General features: G+C 49.1%; 1 protein-coding gene across 1 annotated transcript in view; it reads right to left on the bottom strand.

The window, feature by feature from the left end:
- The window catches only part of CABP7 (calcium binding protein 7), a 165016-nt gene that overhangs the window by 32227 nt on the left and 110246 nt on the right, over nucleotides 1-22543 (bottom strand). Inside the window, exon 3 of the mRNA XM_088443534.1 lies at nucleotides 13480-13592. Within this exon, the coding sequence (XP_088299660.1) occupies nucleotides 13480-13592 (113 nt within the window). The remainder of the gene's footprint in view (nucleotides 1-13479; nucleotides 13593-22543) is intronic.

Raw genomic sequence — 22543 nt, 5'->3', positions numbered from 1 at the left:
GTACACCACAGCCATGACGTTGTCTTATTGAGTCCTCACCGGCAGGCCAGGACAGACTGGGCCCCCAACAGAGCCAGATAGATGAGCGGAGCTCGAGCACATTGATCGGTAGGGCAGCTTTCAATGACCAAAGACCCTGAAGACGGAGGCACGACATCACCGCACCCCAACCGATGAGACTGGCGTCCGTGGTCACAATGACCCAAGATGGAGTGACCAAGGATCGGCCTACAAGCAGATGCTTGGAAACCAGCCACCAACAGAGGGATTGCCAAGTGCTGTCTGACAGAACCAGAAGCTGAGATAAGAGGTCCTCCGTGCACCCCAAACCAATTTAGGAGAATTTCCCACTGGAATTCCTGCGAGTGGAAGCGGGAGTACTGGATGGTCTCAAAGGTGGAGACCATCGTCCCCAACAGCTTAATTCACAGCCAGATGAATGGGTGAGGGAACGACAGTACCATCGTGACCAAATCATGGAGAGCCCGGGCTTTGTACTCGGGTAGGAAGAGGAAAGTGCCTTAGATCACCCCCTAGGAACAGGAGGCACTGGCAAAGTATCAGGTGAGACTTGTCGAAGTTCAGGATTCTGCCGTGATCCTGAAGCACCTGCACCGTGCGGTCCAGACCTGCAACTGGGAAGCAGAATCTGCCTTCACGAGCAGATAGTCTAAATAGTGAACGACCGTTAACCAGTACTTGTGCAGCAGACTTGCCATTGCTGCCATGATCTTCGTGAAGACATGTGAGGCTGTAGCCAAGCCGAATGTCAGGGCCTAGACTGATAGTGAGCCGAGCCGACTGTGAACCGGGGGAGAGAGTGATGATTTGACCAAATAGGAAGGTGACGTTCGGTTTACGAACAAGGAAGAGGTTGGAGTAGAATCCCCATTTCCGTTCTGATGCCGAAACTGGAACTATAACCCCTTCCAAAAGTAGCGAACTGATTGCTTGGTCCAAAGCCACCCTCTTCTCCGCGTCCCATGGAAGAGCAGTTGCGAAAAAATGTTGCAGCAGCAGATCCCTGAGGTCAATTGTATAACCTTGATTTTAAGACAGGAGTTAGCGCTCACAGAATTTTTCCCAAAAAGGGGGCGAGGGGAGGGGGAAAGGTTTTGTGGGGGTATACCACTAGCGGATGGCTCAATAAGAGGTGTCCTAACCTCCTTAACATAGAGTAATTTCACATAAGGGAGCAGAGCAAGCGCTCTATGGTAAGACGTATGTATTCTACTTAAGTGTTTGATATGTGACAGAATAATGGCTAAATGTATAAATTGGAGTAGATGTATAGATGATTTTAATTGAAAACAGCTAGGCAATAACTGTAGGCAGAGAGTTCGTTTTGTAATGTAGGCTAAAGTTGGACTGTTAGGCAATAACTGTAGGCAGGGTATTCATCCTATGGTGAGGACTTAAGTAATGTTCCAAACAAATGTCCAAAAAATAAAAGTCTTAGATTAAACTCCAAATAACTAGGTGTCCTTCATCCACTGGTGGGCAAAAACTGTATGCAGGGTGTTCTCAAATGGTCACTAATTGGACTTTGTAGATGAGCTGGTGTTTCCCTGAGTCCAAAGGTGAGCCATTATCATGGCCATTACCTTGGTGAATACCCTGGGAGCTAAATATAGACCGAAGGGTAAGGCCTGGAACTGAAAATGTGAGCCCCGATGGTGAATCTTAGGAACGCCTGGTGAGGCGACCAGATGGGATTGTGTAAGTAGGCATCTTTTATGTCCAAAGACAACAAGGAACTTGTTTTCCTCGAGACCTGAAAATGACCAATTGATGGGACTCCATCTTGAGCTTGAATACTCTCAAGTAGGTATTAAGAGCCTTCAGGTTCAGAATAGGTCTGACGATCCGTCCGGCTTCGGAACCACGAACAAGCTGGAGTAGAACCCCTGCTTTAGTTGATGTGTGGGGACCTGTACCAACACTCGAGCATTCAGAAGTTTGTTTACAGCTTCCTGTATCACGACCTGTCTGTCGTTGGAAACTTGCAAACCTGTGGTGAAAAACTGAGGAGGTGGTTGGATCTGGAAATCGAGTTTGTACCCTTGGGTGATGAGGTCCCGAACCCAAGCGTTCGGACAAGATTCTGCCCATACTACCTTGAAATCTCGAAGACGAGCTCCCACCCTGGGGTCCCCCAGGTGAGAGGGAAACCCGTCATGCACCAGGTTTGGTGGAGGGCTTACTGTCCTGGTGTGTAGAGGTTCCTGAGGCTCTACCCCTACCTCTGGAACCAAGAGAAGTGGTAGGTCCTCATCTGGAATGGCCTCTAAATCTTCCTGGGGCCCAAAAGGAGTGAAAGGACGGTCCTGAATAAGGCTTACGAGGAGCCGGAGCAGCTGAGGGGAGATAAGTAGACTTACCCACCGTAGCCCGGGAGATCCACTTGTCCAGTTCAGGCCCAAACAGGACGTCACTGGTGAATGGAAGTGCTTCCACCGCCATCTTTGATTCTGCATCAGCCTGCCACTGTCGCAGTCAAAGAGCTCTGCCGGCCGATACTGCTAGAGCAGAAGACCTAGAGGCGAGATTACATACCTCTTTTGACGCCTCACCAAGATAAGCAGCCGACTCCCCAATCTGTTCTGCTAAAATAAAAAGATCCACAGCTGGGAGTCCTGTCCCTAATCCTGCATGTAGTTGTTTAGCCCAGGCTTCAATCGTTTTATTGACCCAGCAGCCCACCAACGCAGGGGGGAGAATCACGCCTGCTACTAAGTAAATGGACTTTAGGGTGGCCTCCAACTTCCTGTCCGAAGTCTATTTTAAGGAAATGGCCCCTGGTACTGGCAGAACCGTCTTTTTAGACAGACGAGAAACTGAGGGATCTACCAAAACAAACGTCCGTTTTCCTGATGGAACTAGTATGGTCCTCGTAGATCTTCAGAGCACTGACCACATCCAAGGAGGCCTCACCTGCCGAGAGGTCTGGTAATTGAAAGGCCGGAACCACAATTTCCTCATTAAGGTGGAAACGAGAGACCACCTTGGGAAGGAAGCCAGGACGTGTTCGAAGAACAGCCCTGTGCGGATTAAAGATCAGAAATGGGGAGCGACAGAAGAGCACCCCTAAATCTGATACCCTACAGGCAGATGCTATAGCCAGAAGAAAAAGCGTCTTCGCAGTGAGCCATTTGACGTTTACTGAATCCAGGAGTTCCTGAAGTGCATGGAGAACCAACAACAAATCTCACAGAGCCACAGGAGGGGACAAAGGGAGGTTGTATATGGAGAACACCCTGCAAAAGGTGCGAACATCTGGCAGAGGAGCAATCTTGCGCTGGAACCACATGGACAGAGCAGAGACGTGCACTTTCAGAGAGGCTAGGCAGAGTCCGAGATCAAATCCAGCTTGAAGAAAGGCAAACCCTAAAAACCTGAGGGTCATAGTTTCTAGTAGCACACCACTGGAAATATGTATGCCACACCCGGTGATAAATCCAGGCAGAGGCCGGTTTACGCGCTCTGTGCATGGTCAGGACCACAGAGCTAGAAAACCCTTTAAACCTCAAGAGCCAAGCCGCTAAAGACAGATGGGCCAAGACTGGATGCAGACAGGAACCCTGAGACAACAGGTCCGGTCGTAGAGGAAGTTGGAGAAGAGCGTCTATGGAGACACTTTGAAGATCGGAATACCAATGGCGTCTGGAGGGAAGAGGTATGCCAAATGGAAGGTCCACCTCACAGATAATGCATCCACGAAGGCTGCATCGGGGTCCCTTGTCCTGTCCCCATACACTGGAAGCTTATGGTTGTGTCGTGAGGCCATGAGGTCCACATCCGGTAGAACCCATTTGTCCACCAGGAGCTGAAAGACTTTTGAATGTAGAGACCACTCCCCTGCATGCACGTTGTGCTGGGCTGATAAAATCCGCTTCCCAATTGAGAATCCCCGATATGAACACTGCGGAGATGGCTGGGAGATTGAGTTCGGCCCATGTGAGAATGCCGGACACTTCTGCCATTGCTGACCGACTTCAAGTGCCTCCTTGGTGATTGAGGTAGTCCACTGCTGTGGCTTTGCCGGACTGTACTTGTACTGGCCTGCCCTGAAGAATATCCAGAGCTAGAGTGAGGGCTCTGTAGATGGCTCGGAGTTCCAGAACGTTGATTGGTAAGATCATCTTGGCTGAAGTCCAGTGTCCTTGGAAGGAGTGCTGGCCGTTCACTGCACCCCACCCGCGGAGGCTTGCATCCATAATGAGGAGTGCCCAGTCCGGGATCCAGAAGAGATGACCCTTGTTTAAGTGGGACATCTGTAGTAACCAGGATAGGGACAGGGGAACCTCGGAAGAGAGGCCCTTCATCTGGGATCTAAGCAGATTGGGCAGGCCATTCCGCCTGCAGAGGATCAGGTGTTGTAGGGGCCTGGAGTGGAACTAAGCGAACTCCACCATGTTGAAGGTGGACACCATGGATCCCAAGGTCTGCATTGCAGAGTGAATTGACACTCTGAGACTGTGGAGTAATCTGCGCACTTGGTGCTGTAGTGCAAAGATTTTATCTGCTGTCAGGAAGATTCTCTGAGCCTGAGAGTCCAGGAAGGCTCCCAGATGTACCATTCTTTGAGAAGGGGTCAGGGAAAACTTTTTCCAGTTGATCATCCAACCGTGCGTTTGTAGAAAGGCAATGATCACTTGTAGATGGCGGTGAAGAATCTCTGGAGTGCTTGCTAAAAGCAAGAGATCATCCAAGTATGGGAGCAGTCTGATCCCCTGATGATGAAGATAGGCCGCCATAACTGCCATGATCTTGGTAAAGACCCTGTAGAGCTGTAGAAAGCCCAAAAGGCACTGCTTGAAATTGGTAATGTTGCTGTAGGACAGCAAACTGGAGATATCGCTGATGAGAGGGCGCTATAGGTACATGTAGGTACGTGTCCTGAATGTCCAGAAACACCATAAAGTCCCCAGGATCCATTGTCAGGACAATAGAGCACAGGGTTTCCATACGAAAAACCTAGGCACTCTGATAAACTTGTTCAGAGATCCGTGGTTGAGGATAGGCCAGTGGTTCTCAAACTCGGTCCTCAGTACCCCACACAGTTCACTTTTTCCAGGTCACCCAGCAGGTGCACAGGTGTAGTCATTACACACTGACACGTTTAAAAGATCCACAGGTGCAGCTAACTGTTTCACTAGTAATTATGTAAGGAGAACTGCAAAACATGCACTGTTTGGGGTCCTGAGGACCGAGTTTGAGAACCTGTGGGATAGGCCAATGAGACCTGTTGGGCTTGTGAACCAAGAAAAGGGTAGAATAATAACCCGTCCCTCGCTGTAATGAGGAGACCGGAATTATTACCACTTAGAGCAGCAAGGACTGAATGGCATTCTGGAGGAGCAGGGCTTTGCTTGGGTCCGAAGGAGGGCCTGTGCAAACGAACTGCTGGGGGGCCGCCTCATGAATGAGAGGGCGTAACCATGGGATGGTCTGTGATGGTCTGATGCCAGAACTGGGTGAACTGAAGAAGTTGGCCTCCCACCGTGGGAGCCTCCAGGGAGAGGCCCACCCCGTCAGGCTGAAGGATTGTCCTCAGATTTTGTAGGTGGACATCTAGTAGCCCAGGCCTGTTTGGTCCTAGGTTTGGAGGCCTTTGTGGATGCCGACTGCCGTGGAAAGGACTGACATTTAGCTTTTCCCTGGGGATGAAAGGACCATAAGGATGACATCCGAGGCTTTGTAGTAGATACAGAGGGCAAGAAAGCTGCCTTAGAAGCTGCCAAGGTAGTCACAATCTTGTCCAATTCTTGGCCAAACAGGATCTCCCCAGAGTAAGGCAGAGACTCCAAAGCCTTTTTAGAGTCCGAGCCTGTCTGTCATGAGCGAAGCCAAACGATACAGCAGGCTACTACGTAGCAGATGCCTTGAAAGCTAGACCAGTATCCAAAGCCACTTCTCCTAAATAGGAGGCTGTATCCCTAATGTGAGAGATGTAGGACACCTGTTCCCACGAAGCATCAGAGGTAAATGTGTCTTCTAGAGCCTCTGTCCAACTCTCAATGGCTTTTGCCACCCAGGCCGTAGCTCTGGCAGAACGATGCTCCTGTAAGAGCTATTACTTCAGGCAAGCTTCAATTCTTCTATCCGTAGTCTCCTTTAAGGAGGTTGCTGTATGGATAGGTAAGGTAGCGTTCTTAACCAGGCATGTCACATGAGAATCCACAGCCGGGGGGAAATTCCCATTTAGTGCAATCTGTAGCTGGAAGAGGGTAAATAAAAATCAAGCGTTTAGGCAGCTTCCATGCTTCACTCATTAGATCAGATAGCTGATCAGAGTGAGGAAGCTCTGGCAAAACTATCTTCTGTCGCTTAAAGAATGGCTCTTTTGCCTTAGGAGTGGGTTCTATTTGAAGAATTGATTTTACAGCTCTGACAAGTGCAGGTATATTCAATTTAGAGGGGGGCTTCTCCTCTCCCAAAGGGGAGTCAGAGTGAGAGGGGTCTGCATCTTCTGCCTTCCCAGATGTTTGTTTCCCCAGATGATAACTCAGAATCTGATAGCTGGATGGACTGGGAAGATAACACAGCATGCTTAGTAGGTTTACTAGGTAAGGGTCTCTCCTTGTGCAACATTTGTTGAAAAGCTGTAGAGGTATCCACCAGACTCTGCACTGAGGTTGAAAGTAAGTATACCCATGGAGGAGGCAAAGGTTTGCAGGGAGTACCTGCTGTGGCCATCCTATAGGGGGAGCTGCCACAGGGACCGCTATGTGGTCCGCAATTTTTGCCAACACCTGTAAAAAAGAAGCCCTGGGGGAATCCTGAGGAGAGTTTGCAGGGACCGATGGGCCAGGTGCCGTATAATAAGATGCACACAGACCATCTTGCATTAAATCCTCTGAAGCTAAGCCTGATAAACAGGACTTAGAAGCTGTGGCGTCCCTACCTCATTAGACACCCAGTGCAGGGAGTAGTGATGGCTGGGCTCCGCCACGCGCTGGGGAGAAGAGGGCGTGGCATCGTGGGAGGGAGCGTGGCCTCACGGGAGGGGGTGTGGTCTTGCAACCCGAATCCCATTTCTGTCACACCGGGGGTGCGGGCTGCCCCCGGGGACCAGCCTGTCTGGAGTGCCGGCTCCCTCACTGTGTCAAGAGCCGAGTGCTGCACTTAATTCTACAGTGCACTGAGGGGGAGTCTGCCACCCCTCGGCGGGTGTCACCCGGGTGTGGCCCGCACCCCCCTTGTGATGCCACTGCTTACAAGAAACCAGAGTGGGAGCAGTAGCTTGATTGTTATTCTTATCTTTGCTAGACATAGCTGCAAGGATATTATAGCACACAATCTGGCACAGTGCAGTGAGCAACCCAGATATATGTACAGTCCTCACAAATGCAGGTAGATGTGAGGTACAGTGAACCCCCTATACCTCAGTATTCAAGTGTTATAATAAAAGAAAGGGAAAGGTATAAGCTGACAGTTGAGAAAAAATTAAACAGACAGCAGCGCTAGCACAAGTCACATACAATGCAGAGCATACAATTTAACTGAAGTGGGCACTAAATTCAACTACACAGACCGCAGAGGCTGGTAGGAAATAGCGCTGTATAACCTGGATACTAGGAGAGGGGGCCCAGCGTTCCCGGAGACCTGAGGCGGTTGAAGAAAATGGCTGCTGTGAGTCTCTGAGGGGGCGGAGGGTGAGGGAGAAGCAGCTTAGGGGCTGCAAGGCCGCAGTGGAATGGCACCCTGAGCTGGGGGAGGTGCCGCAGGGAGAAGACTCTCCCCTATGCTGACATCAACCATCGGGTCCCTGGTCTTAGCTGTCCCCTGCGTCAGTATAGGTTATGTCCTGGTGGTCTAGTGGAGTCCAGACGAACCGGTGTCAACATCAGCGCCTCCGGTCTGTCTCCTGAGACTGGAGGTAAGACTGCGCATAGACGCGTGTCATTTATATTCTATCTGACCCTTGTGATGTTTATGGCTATGTTGGTTTCAATCTTTGCCGTACCTGTCCCCTTGAGTCCTGGCTGCAGTCTGGGGTCCGAGGACCCCTGCTAGCTAGGTCCCCCTGGAGCCCCGCCGAGATTACCTAGCCAATGGCTGGAGTCGCGGTGCCGTGAAGGAGTGATGGAGCAGCAGTGCAGACGTCATAAACTAAAGCTTGGGTTGCTTAAAAGCAGCCCCACTGTCGAACGGTGATCCAGTTCCTGCCGAACACAAACGAAAATTGAGTTGCCTTCAGGCTGTGGGAGGGGTATAGGGGGAAAGACCGGAGCATCCTGGGATAGAAAAATGCTTTGCTGATGTTGTCTGGTCCTCCAAGTACCACCTACACCCCGCTGTCTCCCTGCGGAGGCCTATGGACCCTGAAGAAGAAAACTGCACAACTGCCAGACAGGCAATAATAAAATACAAATACTTAGCCTTCCTTGGAGATGTTATCTGCAGCAGAGCAGAGGATCTTTTGGCCTTATGTGACTGCACCCGCAGAGGCAGATGCGATGGCTGCTTCAGAGCAGCGTTCCATTGGCTGCTGTGCAGCAGGGGGAGACCAGCGCTGATAGGCTTCACCCGCCACTCTGTGCTGACAGTACAGCCTCCATTTGCCAAGTGTCACTCCCCTGACTGGGGAAAACACTTGGTATGCCTTGTAGACGGGCACCCTGTGTCCGGTGCTCTCCCTAAAGGAGCCGTCCCTCAGACAGCCTGGCCAGATGACGCCGCCATCCGGGACAGCACTGACGCCCTGCACCCTTTACCAGGCTGTGGGTGCGCACTGTCCCAGGGCCAAGACGGTCTCTAACTAGACCGCAGTGCTATGGGGGGGTGCCGGCGGTTAATGCACCCCTCCCACGCCACGGCTGTCGGCAAGCAGCGCATAGAACCTCACAAAAACAGAAAAGTTATATTACAAATAAAAACAAAGCAAGCCTTAGCTACAAAAGGGCTGCAGAGCAGCCCTCCTAAAACATGCATAACTCCATGGGCACTTAATCTACACTGGCATGATGGGGTTGCAGAGGGGAGGAGCTTAGGGTTAAAGCTACAGGTTTAGTTAGTAGCTCCTGCAGTCCCATCTACAACCCCATGGTCTAGTGTCCCCCAGCCTTAAAGAAGGAGAAATAATGTTTTCTCTTTGCATTTCACATGAGGATACATTTTTTCTACAGTACCATGTCTTCAAGAATGCAGAGGTTTTTTTTAAATGGAATTTCTGCAAATATTTTCTCATCTTCTGTTGAAAGGGCAGGTCCTGTGTCCATTTACTTTTTCAACTAAATTCCTGTAATTTGAAGGCAGATCTACATTACTTGGCTGCCTGCTGCCATCATACTGTGCAATTCAAGACAGGATAAAACTATTTTCATTTCTTATGTGTCATTTGAGTCAGGCTCATTTTTTGTCACCTTGTGTACTTATGAGATTTATGTAGTTCTTGGTGAGTGTGCTGTTTACTTACTTTATTATATAGCATTACTGAACTGCATACTCTTTCACTATGTCCCTTTTTATGACAATTCCTGCATTCTTAATCTTTAAACCAGTAGTGGCTGGCGTCATGAGAGGTCTACCCGCAGAGAAAATACTACAATCTCTATTTTAAATGTGTGTCATATATTCAAGCCTCTTTTTATTGTATTGTGCCAATGTTAACTCTGGTTTAGATAACAATAATTTTTGATCACTGAACATACTATACACCAGCCTGTCTCTTGTATCTGATAGCATACTATACACCAGCCTGTCTCTTGTATCTGATAGCATACTATACACCAGCCTGTCTCTTGTATCTGATAGCATACTATACACCAGCCTGTCTCTTGTATCTGATAGCATACTATACACCAGCCTGTCTCTTGTATCTGATAGCATACTATACACCAGCCTGTCTCTTGTATCTGATAGACCCACTCCAAATTGACAGTGTTCCTGATTCATTAGGGATCGCTATTGCCATTGCAGTTGCCATTACGCACGCAGACCCACAGCGAAAATACGCTAATGAATGCTATCGCAATGCCGTCTCATAGCCAGCATAGACGCCCACTACCACTATGTCACATCCATAATACATCGGCCCCTCACGCACAATTACAACAGATCAGACATTACTCATAAATTGCTAACCTCATTGCACACAGTAAGTACTCGAGCTATGTATGCCGTTGCAGTGGCTAATATATGCACGCCCATGCAACGGCGTTCAAACGGACAGGCACGCCTGTGTTTCTCTGACCACTCCACCGTCACCAGCCCCAAACGCAGCAAGCCTAACACACACTCTGCGATGGATTCCTATCTGCATAGGTGATCGCAGTGCAATTTCAATACTAACTCATGCATGCGCACTGCGGTGCGTGCGCAGTATGCATCATCGGCCGATCTGCGTACGTTGTTGCAGTTGCGATCTGTAATGAATCAGGCCCAATGTCTCAACTCTGCTACACATGCAGAAATGCTCTAATCTTTAAATTTACTTGTTTTATTAAAACAAAAACTTTGCACAATTATTAACAGTTTGGGGTGCCAATAGTTTATTACAAGATCAACAGTTTCTGAAACATTTTAATGGTGGAACTGGTGCTAATAAACCTGTGTAACAAACTGTATGTCTTCACCTTCATTACACTCAGTAGGACTGACACTTTGTTTCTTCCACTAACATTATTTGCATCACAATAAAGTGCCACTCTTTCTTCGGGATGTAGTTAATATCCCTACAAGCGAGTTGCCGGCTTCCAAAATCCCGGCGCCGGAATCCCGATCACTGAGAAAACACTGGCGCCGGAATCCCGACATGACTGGAGACACTGATGTTGGAATCCCGGCAGCCGGCATCCCGATCGCAAGGAGACCGGGGAAAGGTAAGTATCAGCCACAGGGGAGTTACGTTTGGGCACCACTGGGGCGAGGTTAGGCTCTAAGGCGGGAGGGTTAGGGTGAGGCACTAAGGGGGGAGAGTTAGGTTTAGGCACTTACCAGGAGAGTTAGGGTGCGGGGTAGTATGAAGGCTCAAAAAAGGAAGGTTTGGGAGTAAATAGGACAGGGGCATAGTACCCACTGTTCCTCTGTCGGATCCGAACCTTCGGGATGCCGCTGTCAGTGTACTGACAGCTAGCATCCCCTCAGTCGGTATTTCAAGATTCCCTTGCTACATATGTGCCTAATCTTCTATAGTGCCGACAAAGAGCGACACAGTGCCAATGCACCCTGACATTATTGTTACATAGTAATGGCTGACTCACATGCTCCAGTTGTGCTCTGGGCCTGTATAGCACACAGCGGAGCCCCGTATCTTACACTGACTTCCACAATTCACTGCCAGCCTCATGCTGATTTCTTTGTGCAGTGATGAATGAGATTTTAAGTTTTTATTCTCATCACCATTTATGATCTGCCTAGTTTTGAATAACCTCTCTGAACACTTGGGAATGTGAGGAACAGCAACTGCCGAACAGTTTACTTTTTAGCATGTGCGCACAGGGCTTATCATGTACGTCTACTGTAGGTGGAATAGCGGGCTATTCAAGGGTGAGTGGGTGCAGAGATCCGTCTTTTTAAAGACAGATCTCTTGCATCTAAGATAAGGCTCATACAAATGCTCACTGATAGAGATGATAGCTACTTCCACAAGCGGATGGTTAGAGCGCTGCGACTGCATAGATGCAGCCAACTCTGAATACAAATGGAGAGCCGCATTTATTTCCATGCGCTCAATGCAGCCGAAATATGTGCAACTCTGAAACAGGTCCATAATGCCAACTAATGTTTGGCTGCACAAGTATGATGAAGATACAGACACTGAATTCAGGGAAACAGCAATATGATAGCAGCACAGATGGTGTAATGGTTAGCATTACTGCCTCACAGCGCTGAGGTTGTGGGTTTGATTTCCACTAGGGCCCTAACTGTGTGGAGTTTGGCAGGTTGCTAATACTTGGTGCAAGTACTTTAAGGTGCAAGAAAAAAACATGCTATAGTCCCTTCAAATATCACATAAAAGTATACAAGGATATTAGACACAGGCAAAAAATGAAGCTTCAAATAAACTACAACAGTGGTGTAAGTTCATCCCAGACGCCCAGAGGCAAGTTCTTACTTGGTGCCCTCCATCACAGACGCTGACACTGTATGGAGGCGTGAGACAGAGAGTTGTGAGTGAGGGGTGCGCCGGACATGTTACACTGTCAAAGAAAATGCTGAGGAGCAGCAACACCAATGAGTAGGGACAGGGCTATAGATAGATGGGGGCGGCAGCTGATGGTCTGACACGGAGCTCTCCACTAGTGTATGGTGGCTTCTTAGTTGCCAGGAAGGGGTGCCATGTATTGGGCGTCAGTAACGGTACACTAGTCCGGATACATAGTTACAGCCCTAAGTGGGGTGAATATATTGAGGGCAGTGGAGGAGGTGCCCCTTCAGGAGTGCCTTGAATCTGTGCAGGGCACAATGAAATCTCAAGACTATCAAGGCATTTTTGAGCAAAACATACTGCTCAGTGTCAGGAAGCTCTGTCTCATTCGCAAGGCAAGGGTTTTCCAACAGGATAATGACCCAAAACACACATCTAAAAGCACCCAAAAATGAATAAGAATAAAACACTGGACTATTCTGAAGTGACCTTCTATGAACCCTGATCTGAATCCTATTGAGCATCTATGAAAAGAGCTGAAACATGCAGTCTGATGAAACTGAGACAGCTGGAGCAGTTTGCCAAAATACCTGCTGACGGGTGCAAAAGTTTTATTGAGAGCTACAGAAATTGCTTCATTGCAGTAATTGCTTCTAAAGATTGTGCAACAAAATATTAGTTCCCATCATTTTTGTCCATGCCATTTTCATTTATTTTCTTAATTAAAATATTCTTGGATCAAAAATCAAATGCAATGTCTGATTTTTTGTTAAATATGGAATAAAAAAAGATGGTGGCCACTTACTTTTGTCAGTTTCAAGTTATTTCAGAGAAAAATGTGTCCACGTCTGAATGACATGTCAGTCATAAAACTCCCATGCAATATTTTACTATTGAGAACTTTTCTGCTTTCTCTGTACAATTGCAATTGTGATTACCTTGTTACTCTTTTTGATGAAGCTTCCAGGTAAGAATGGGGTGTAGAGGCATGTTGTATTTGTTCCCTACTGCTCACTGACCTGCCTGATTCCAGTTATGTTGTAATAAATAATCATTCCTGTTCCAGCTCACTGGATAGGGTAGTAGGGTAGTATCACACAGGTGCATTAAATATGAGCTCTTTTCCCACATAGAACATCCTCAGAGCTGTCTTTCCTGTTTGTCAGGGGAGAAAAATTCGGTCTTCACCTCATCCAGCCATGACAAGTATAGTAGTACTAGTGTTCAAATCATCCAAGAACACTTCATCTAGAATTTGTTGTAATAACAAGATTGTTTACACTCAAGTTAGCTATCTTTCAGCACTATAATGTGTGTCCTGTCATGCATGTAGACATTTCTAGTGAAATTTCTAGTGTAGATATATGAAAACCCATTCACAGTACCTTCCAAAACACAGTGTCAAAGTCAGCTCCACGAAACTTATCGGGAATCCCAGAAGTTGTAATCTTTGGTCCCAATAACGTCACAAACTCCTCGAAGTCCACCTGACCATCCCCTGGAAGACAAAAAGTACAAAAGTGAGAGAAAAAAAACACTCAGGGAGACAATAGGGCCTGATTCTGAGTCTTTTGTCGCTGATGTCACTACAAACACCTTCCCCTGTGTAAAAGGGGTTGCGGATGGGAGCCAAGCACTCGGGATGCCGACTGTCAAAAGACTGACAGCGGCATCCCGATGCTGAGAATTCCAGCAGGGGACACGTTAGCTCCCTAACCTTCCCTCCTTCACACCATAACCCTAACCCTCCTGCTCTGCACCCTAACCAGGGGCAGGCTGGGCTGGGGGGGAGGGTGCCATCTGCCCCCCAGGCCGGTACAATTTCAGAATTCTAGGGCCGCCAGGCTGCGGCAGACATAAGCCGCTGCCCAACTAGAGAGATCCGACTCAAGTAGCAGGGGCTAAAAGAAAATGGCTGCCCCCATATTAGACTAGAAAAAGATGGCCACTGTTGACCAATGAGGAGCCAGGTTTCCCTACTCAGAAACCAAAGAGGCTGGAGAATGAAAAATGAAGGCGTGGCTTATCGAGTGGGAAGAGGAACTGAAAATTTTTTTTATATGGCACCCATTGAGGAGAGAGTCAGAGGGCAGAGATGAGTTCCACAGAGTGGAGGAGAGCCTGCTTCCCATCTTCTCCACTCATACCAGGTAAGTGGAGGGTGGGGCTTATATATATACAGTATATATATGTATGTATATACATTCACACACACACATATATATATTATATATATATTTATATATATATACATACTATATGTATGTATATATATATATATATATATATATATGCTGTATATACATACAGTATATATATATATATATACACATACAGTATATATATATATATATATATATATATATATGTTCCAAAGAAAAGTTGAAAGCACTCACCTGGGACTTCTTCATTTAGAAATAACTTTTATTACTCACAAAGGAGACACATCAGGTATAGTTATAATCAACGTTTCGGTCACCAAACGTGACCTTTCTCAAGACAAGACCCATCAGTGGTGAAGGAAAATAGCAGCATATACCCTAGTGCACATATCCCCCTTAAATATTAGTAGAATTTAAGACAAAAAACCACTACACGTGGCATGCCACCGGGAGTGACGTAATAACCATAGAAACCTCTAGTAAACTTACAGCAGGTATCTTATCCTTAAACCTTTACCTAAACTGACTCTCGTGTACACTACAGAGGCAGCGGCCTCCTCCCGGGAAGCATTACAGTCAGACACCCGTGTCTCGGTCAGGTTCACCTCCGATCAGCGCCAGCCGTAAAACCGGAAGTGCCTGTATCCGAGGCAACCCAAGCCAAGCTAAACTCCCGGCTGCGTCACACCATACACTATGCTAGAGGGCGGGGTCAACCATATCACTGCTTAGCAACAAGCGCTTACCTTCAGTAGCCACTGAACTACAACCCAGATATAAGCAAGCCCGAGGTGTTAGTCCACACTTAAGACATGCTAACTTCAGGTTTACTCATTTAGGGATATAGCCTAATAGTCACCTAATTAGTAAAACATCTTTAACTATAATATGCACAGAAATCTATAAACATCCGGTTGTGTAGTTAAACTAAAATGTTAATATTAATATGGAATGCAAGCAGGGAATATGATAAGGGACTAACCCTATATCACAAACCACCCAATAGAATCAGCACTAGTTAGCAATATACTTAAAAAGATCAGTGGGACAATAGAGCAGCTATGCAGTATCCACTACTATCTATAGTTAGGTAGAGATCATCTAGCCAAACTGCTACAAAGAAAAAGGGGGTAATAGACAAACAACAATCCCTACATACAAAGACAAAAACATTTACATATTCACAAAAATACAAAAATTATCAGGCGTTCTTAGACATCTATCTAGACATTATTGTTTGGAAAAAAGTCCAGATATTATATCTTTAATCCTACTGATTGGCCATGGGCTCAAGTACAGATTAACAATAGTCCATCATACTTTATTGCAAAAAAATATTCAGATGGATTTGTTCATTTAATCCCTTTGGGACTACTGTGTCTAATTGATGGATCCATCTTGCCTCTTTCTTAAGCAACATAAGACCCCTGTCGCCACCTCTCCTAGGTGGTGGTATCCAATCAATTATCATATATCTCAAAGCGGATACTTGGTAACCCATCTGTAAAAAAATGTGTAGCTACCAGTTTACCCAATTATTGGTATAAGCCAGTCGAATAGACGAACAATGCTGTGTCATACGCTTCAGAAAAGTCCGGGTTGTCTTATCCACCTACACATAAAAACCATAGATATTTCCACTGCATGGAATCTAGATAATTTAATTCATTGCTTTACCTCCCATCAAACACATCACAATTTAATGGTGAATAATACTATTTATAGAGTCTAATAGAGAGGGGTGCTACCAAAAATTACATATAGATGCATAGAACTAAACCAGGGAATGGGGAAAGTGGAGAAAGAATCTTAAAGCTAGGTGCACTCTGGCAATGTATTCGATATTAAAATATAACTTTTATTAGATCATGTAATAAAAAATATGAGATATGGTAAGAACTTACCCTTGTTATCTCTATTTCTACGAAGTCCATAGGGTTCCACAGGATACCTTGGGGTATAGGTGTGACGTCAGTCGCAGGGCACCAAAGAGTTAAGCTTTCAGCCTCCCAGGATGCACTAGGTCCCCCTCCTATACCCCGCCCCCGGGCCAAGGCACCTCAGTTAGTTACCAAGCTATAGGCCGGAGGAGGAGAAGGAAGAGAGAGAACAAAGATCTGGACACATACAAGAATCACATTCTCACCAGAGGGAGACGGAAAACCGGTGACCAGAGCAAAGCCCATCTGCAGCACAGGTGCGACAGGGCGGGAGTCCTGTGGAACCCTATGGACTTCGTAGAAATAGAGATAACAAGGGTAAGTTCTTACCATATCTCATATTTTCTACTTCAGGGTCCATAGGGTATCCACAGGATACCTTGGGGATGTCCCAAAGCAGTATCCTTTAAGGGTGGGGACGCTCCTGTGCAGAAAGGAGAATCCGCCGCCCGAAGGAAGCATCCTGAGAGGCGAAGGTGTCAAACCTGTAATACCTCACGAAGGTATGGACAGAAGACCACGTAGCAGCCTTGCAGATCTGAACTGCCGAGGCACCACGTCGAGCTGCCCACGAAGGACCCACAGACCTAGTGGAATGAGCCTTCAGAGAAGGAGGGACCGGTAGGCCTTCATGAAGATAAGCTTCAGAAATAGCCATACGGATCCAGGCTGCCAAAGTTTGCTTTGAAGCAGGCCAACCCTTTTTACGGAAGCCATAGAGGACAAACAAAGCGTCCGACTTCCTAAACGAAGAAGTGCGGTCAACATAAGTCCTTAAGGCCCGCACAACATCCAAAGAGGCCTCACCCACGGAAAGACCCGGTGAGTTAAAGGCCGGAACAACTATTTCCTCGTTAACATGAAACTGGGAAACAACTTTGGGAAGAAACTCGGGCCGAGTGCGGAGCACTGCCCTGTTCCCATAAAAAACCAAGAAAGGGGGTCTACAAGAAAGAGCCCCTAACTCAGAAACACGTCTGGCCGAAGCAATGGCCAGAAGGAAAACAGTCTTAGCTGTTAGCCATTTAAGATCCACTGAGCCCAGTGGTTCAAACGGCGGTCCTTGGAGAGCCCTCAGGACCACAGCCAAATCCCAAGGCGCCACAGGTGGAACAAAGGGCGGCTGAATGCGGAGAACACCCTGCATAAAGGTGCGCACATCCGGGATTGTAGCAATCCTACGGTGAAAACCAGACAGATAGGGCCGAAACCTGTACCTTCAAAGAAGCAAGGCGAAGCCCATGATCTAGTCCCGCTTGCAGGAAGGCGAGAATCCGAGACAGACGAAACTCCCGCGGTGCATAGCCTCTCGGTCGACACCACTGGAAGAACGTATGCCACACGCGATGGTATATCCTCGCGGAAGACGGTTTCCGAGCTCGTAACATGGTACGCACCACAGAGCTGGAAAACCCCCGGGACCTCAGCATGGCCGTCTCAACAGCCACGCCGTCAAAGACAGCCGAGTCAGGTCCGGGTGAAGGCAAGGACCCTGAGACAGAAGGTCCGGTCGTAGCGGCAACCGCAGAGGACTGTCCACGGACAGACCCTGAAGGTCTGAGAACCAGTGCCGTCTGGGCCACGCGGGAGCTATCAACAGGAGCGTCCCTCCTTCCTGTTTGAATTTCCGGATTACCCGTGGAAGAAGGGAGACCGGAGGGAACAGGTATGCGAACCGGAACGTCCACCGGACGGACAGAGCATCCACCAGAGACGCCCCTTCGTCTCTTGTGCGAGACCCGTACACCGGCAACTTGTTGTTGTGCCGGGATTCCATGAGGTCGATTTCTGGAAGACCCCACCTGTCCACCAGTAGTTGAAAAACGTCCGGGTGCAGGGACCATTCCCCCGGATGAACGTCCTGGCGACTTAGAAAGTCCGCCTCCCAATTTAGCACTCCCGGGATGAAGACCGCTGATATGGCCGGAAGATTGCGCTCCGCCCAAACCAGGATCCGAGAGACCTCTACGAGAGCCGCCCGACTGCGAGTTCCTCCTTGCCTGTTTATGTAGGCCACGGTGGTAGCGTTGTCCGACTGGACCTGCACCGGGCGACCCTGGAGAAACCGCTGTGCCTGCTGGAGAGCATTGAAGACCGCACGGAGTTCCAAGATATTTATTGGAAGCTCCGCTTCTGTCGGCGTCCACCTGCCCTGGAACAAGTGTGGACCCGAAACTGCTCCCCAGCCCCGAAGACTGGCGTCCGTTGTCAACAGGACCCAATTTGGAACCCAGAACGGACGTCCCTTGTTGAGGTGGGTCGTCTGTAACCACCACGCAAGGGACAGGCGAACCTCCTGGGTGAGCACAATCGTCTGGGACTTCAGAGACTGAGTCAGCCCGTTCCACTTGGACAGGATCAGGTGCTGCAGAGGTCTGGAGTGAAACTGGGCGTATTCCACCATGTCGAACACCGACACCATGGAGCCCAGTAACCTCATCGCCGAGTGTAAGGACACCCGGCGGCTGTGCAGGCAACTGCGCACCCTTGACTGTAAAGCAGAGATCTTGTCCTCCGTCACGAAGATCCTTTGCTGTCCCGAGTCCAATAAGGCTCCAAGATGCAGAATCCTCCGAGACGGGATTAGAGTGGACTTCTGCCAGTTGATTAGCCAGCCGTGCCGTTGCAGCAGTGCAATGGTCAGGTCCAAGTGGCGTAACAGGAGCTCTGGAGATCCTGCCACCAATAACAGGTCGTCCAAATACGGCAACATGCGGACTCCCTGCAGCCGCAGAGAAGCCGCCATGACCGCCATCACCTTGGTGAAAACACGTGGTGCTGTTGCCAGGCCAAAAGGTAACGCCCGAAACTGGAAGTGGTTGCTGCGGATTGCAAACCTGAGGAACTGTTGATGGCGCAAAAGAATAGGGACATGCAGGTAAGCGTCTTGTATGTCCAATGACACCAAGTAGTCCCCAGGTTCCAGCGCCAGAATGATGGACCGTAGGGTCTCCATCCGAAACTTCAGGACCCGCAAAGACTTGTTGAGTGCTTTGAGGTTGAGAATCGGACGATATGACCCATTGGGTTTCTGTACCAAAAATAGATTTGAATAGAAACCCTGGCCCCTCTGGGAGAATGGAACAGCCACTATAACTCCAGCCTGGAGCATAGTGTGCAATACCTTCCGCAGCTCCGTAGCCTTGTTCCGGTCTGATGGGAGACCCGTGGTGAAGAAGCGAGCCGGGGGTCTGTGCCGGAAGGAGAGGGCGTATCCGTGGGAAACCACCTCCAGAACCCAAGTGTCTGTCGTAGTGGTCGACCAACACTGGGCGAACTGTAGCAGGCGGCCTCCCACCCTGGGATCCCCCAAAGGGAGGCCCGGACCGTCAGGCCGCAGGCTTGTCATCTGGCTTGGGGGCCGGACGTCTGGTACTCCATGCCTGCTTCCGGGGCTTGACCGATTTCTTAGGGCCAGCCTGTCGAGGAAACGACTGTGGTTTGGGCCTGCCCTGGGCCCTAGATGACCGAAAGGACGATGGTCCCGAACCAGAAGGAGCAGCGGCCGACGGGAGACAAGCAGATTTGGCTGCCGCCAGCGTGGCCACAATGTTATCCAGATCCGGACCGAAGAGAACTTCTCCGGTAAACGGCAACGCTTCCAGACCTTTCTTGGAATCTGCGTCCGCCTTCCAGGATCGCAGCCACAAGGTGCGACGAGCAGCCACCGCTGCTGAAGAAATTCTAGACACCAGAGTACTAATGTCTAGAGCCGCCTCGTTGATGTAGGTGGCCGAATCACGGAGATTGCCAATCAACTCCGCCTGTTCGGCCAGACAGTCGGATTCAAAAGAAGCCTCTAATGAATCCGCCCAGCGCTCCATCGCTCTGGCAACCCAGCAAATGGCCATAGCCGGCCGTGCTGCCCCCCCTGCAAGGGAATAAGCGGACTTCAGGCAGATTTCTACCTTGCGGTCCGTAGCATCCTTAAGGGAGGACATGGATGGCATCGGCAATGTGGCACTACGGACAAGACGGGTCACGTGAGAATCCACCTGTGGAGGGGATTCCCACTTAGCAAAATAATTATCCGCGAACGGATAAGCCACCGCCAGGCGTCTCTGCGGCTGGTATCTTTTGCCAGGTTGTTTCCACGCCTCCTCTAAATGGTCCACCAACTGACCCGAAAGAGGAAAGACTGTGGCATCGCCCTTCACATCTTTGAAAAAGGCATACTTAGATTTAGCCGCTGGGGGAACTTCGTCCTCAATCACCAAGGCTGTGCGGACCGCCCGAATAAGTCCAGGAATATATACTTTGGACTTAGCATCAGCGTCCTTAGTATGGAGAGGTTCCTGATCGTAAGGATCCAGAATCTCCCCATCATCAGACGTCCCTTCGTCATCCTCATAAGGAGCGGACAGAGACGCCACCGGCCTTTTATGAGGCCGCATCACAGACTCCCCTTGCAACACATCCGACAAGTGCTGTACAGAACTCGTCAGGGAGTTAACCCACGCTGGCTCCTGAGAACCCGGGAGCGGGGAAATAGGAGACTGTGGGGTACCACCAATTGTCGTGGGAACCCCTGCATGGGTGACGACACCACAGACTGCTGGGACAAACCCATCGGAGTAAACGCGGGCTGCGGAGCTAACTGGCCCACTAAAGCTGTTAACGCCTGAGCGAAACAAGCCCAGGGCGGCTCCTGTACCGGTGCTGTAACCGTAATAGGCCGCGCCATGGACAAACACTGCCGGCAAAGGCCCTCCGCGCTACCCTCCCCCTCCGCTAACGGTACTTTGCACGTGGTACACTGTAGCCGGAGGGGAAAATCACTTTCAGACATGATGGCACCACGTATGTGACCTCTCTCACCAATTAAGTATTAAATAGGCGAGAGACCACCCTGCAGCACCGCACCGCAAGGGCTTTAGCAGAAGAACAGGGACAGTAATAAAGCTGACAGTTTAGAGAAGAAAAGTTACAGGCAGCGCTAGCACAGTCACATACAATGCAGAGAAATAACAATTCCTGCACTAACAGCGCTGATTACTCAACTACACAGACACAGGGCCTGGTAGGACACAGCGCTGCATACACAGACCTGAGCCACAGCGGAGGAGAGGTATGCGGGGGGACCCAGACCACGATGCTTCCGTCCAGCGCTTCCAACAGCGTTCACCATGCGTTCTGGAGAAGATGGCCGCCGAGGAGCAGAGAGGAGGCTGGCCTGGGGGAGGAGCGCTGCCACAGGACCAGTCGGCAGCATGCAGAGAGGGCTGTGTGCAGCTGGGGAGGCGCCGGCTGTGAGACAGGGAAGGCGCGCTCCCCTGGCATGCATTTAACCCCTGGGACGCCGCAGCGCTACCGCTCTGCTGCGGTCCGCTGTCCCAGGGGGTAGTGGAAGCGCAGGTTGGTCGCCTGGCTCCACGCTGCAGCCAGTCCCCAGGGAGCCCCCTGCCTGGGGACTTAGGACCAGGGACAGTAATAAAGCTGACAGTTTAGAGAAGAAAAGTTACAGGCAGCGCTAGCACAGTCACATACAATGCAGAGAAATAACAATTCCTGCACTAACAGCGCTGACCCACCGCGGGACCCCGCTGCTTACCTCTGTCCCCCTTGAATCCGGCCATGGTCCGGAGCATCTGGGGTCACAGCTAGCTGTGACCCCAGACGCCCACCAGCATCCCCGGATCAGTACCGGCGTTCTGGTACCGGCGGGGTGTAGGGAAGACAGCATGGACGTCAGGACTGACTGTCCATGCTGTTCATCCAGATGTGCAGTCACAGCTGCATGAAGAAAAAGCTTCAGGGGCTCTTCTAGCCCCCACTCCAACAGGTGCACCCGACTCCGGCCGGGCACCAAACTAAACTGAGGTGCCTTGGCCCGGGGGCGGGGTATAGGAGGGGGACCTAGTGCATCCTGGGAGGCTGAAAGCTTAACTCTTTGGTGCCCTGCGACTGACGTCACACCTATACCCCAAGGTATCCTGTGGATACCCTATGGACCCTGAAGTAGAAATATCAGTTAATTGTAATTAGCACATGTAAAGCTAGTGAAATAAAAACAGACATAGAAAAGAATGTGAAGAGAAATAAACAAATGTTTAAAATATGATTCTGCCGATGTTTATATAGATTAGCATCCAAAATGTTTCTCTTCTCTCACCATGAATTAATTCAAGTTGAGGTAATGCTGTTCTTAGTAAATTATGTGCAGCTGTTTTATAATAGACCAGTGATATAATTCTTTCAGAAATTCCTTCATTGATTGTAACACTATTATGTTACAATTATCACTTTAGTTGCAGAGTGTATTACTGGATGTTCATTGTATAAAATAGCTGGTGTTACCGTAATATTCTGTTGCTCTTGGTATGAACACCTGATGAAAATAGTATTTT

The sequence above is a fragment of the Taudactylus pleione genome, unplaced genomic scaffold, assembly GCF_031769625.1.
Source record: "Taudactylus pleione unplaced genomic scaffold, aTauple2 ptg000330l, whole genome shotgun sequence".
NCBI classification, from domain to species: Eukaryota; Metazoa; Chordata; class Amphibia; order Anura; family Myobatrachidae; genus Taudactylus; species Taudactylus pleione.
Note: the sequence above shows the minus strand (reverse complement) of the source record. Positions and strands in the feature narration are given on the sequence as shown.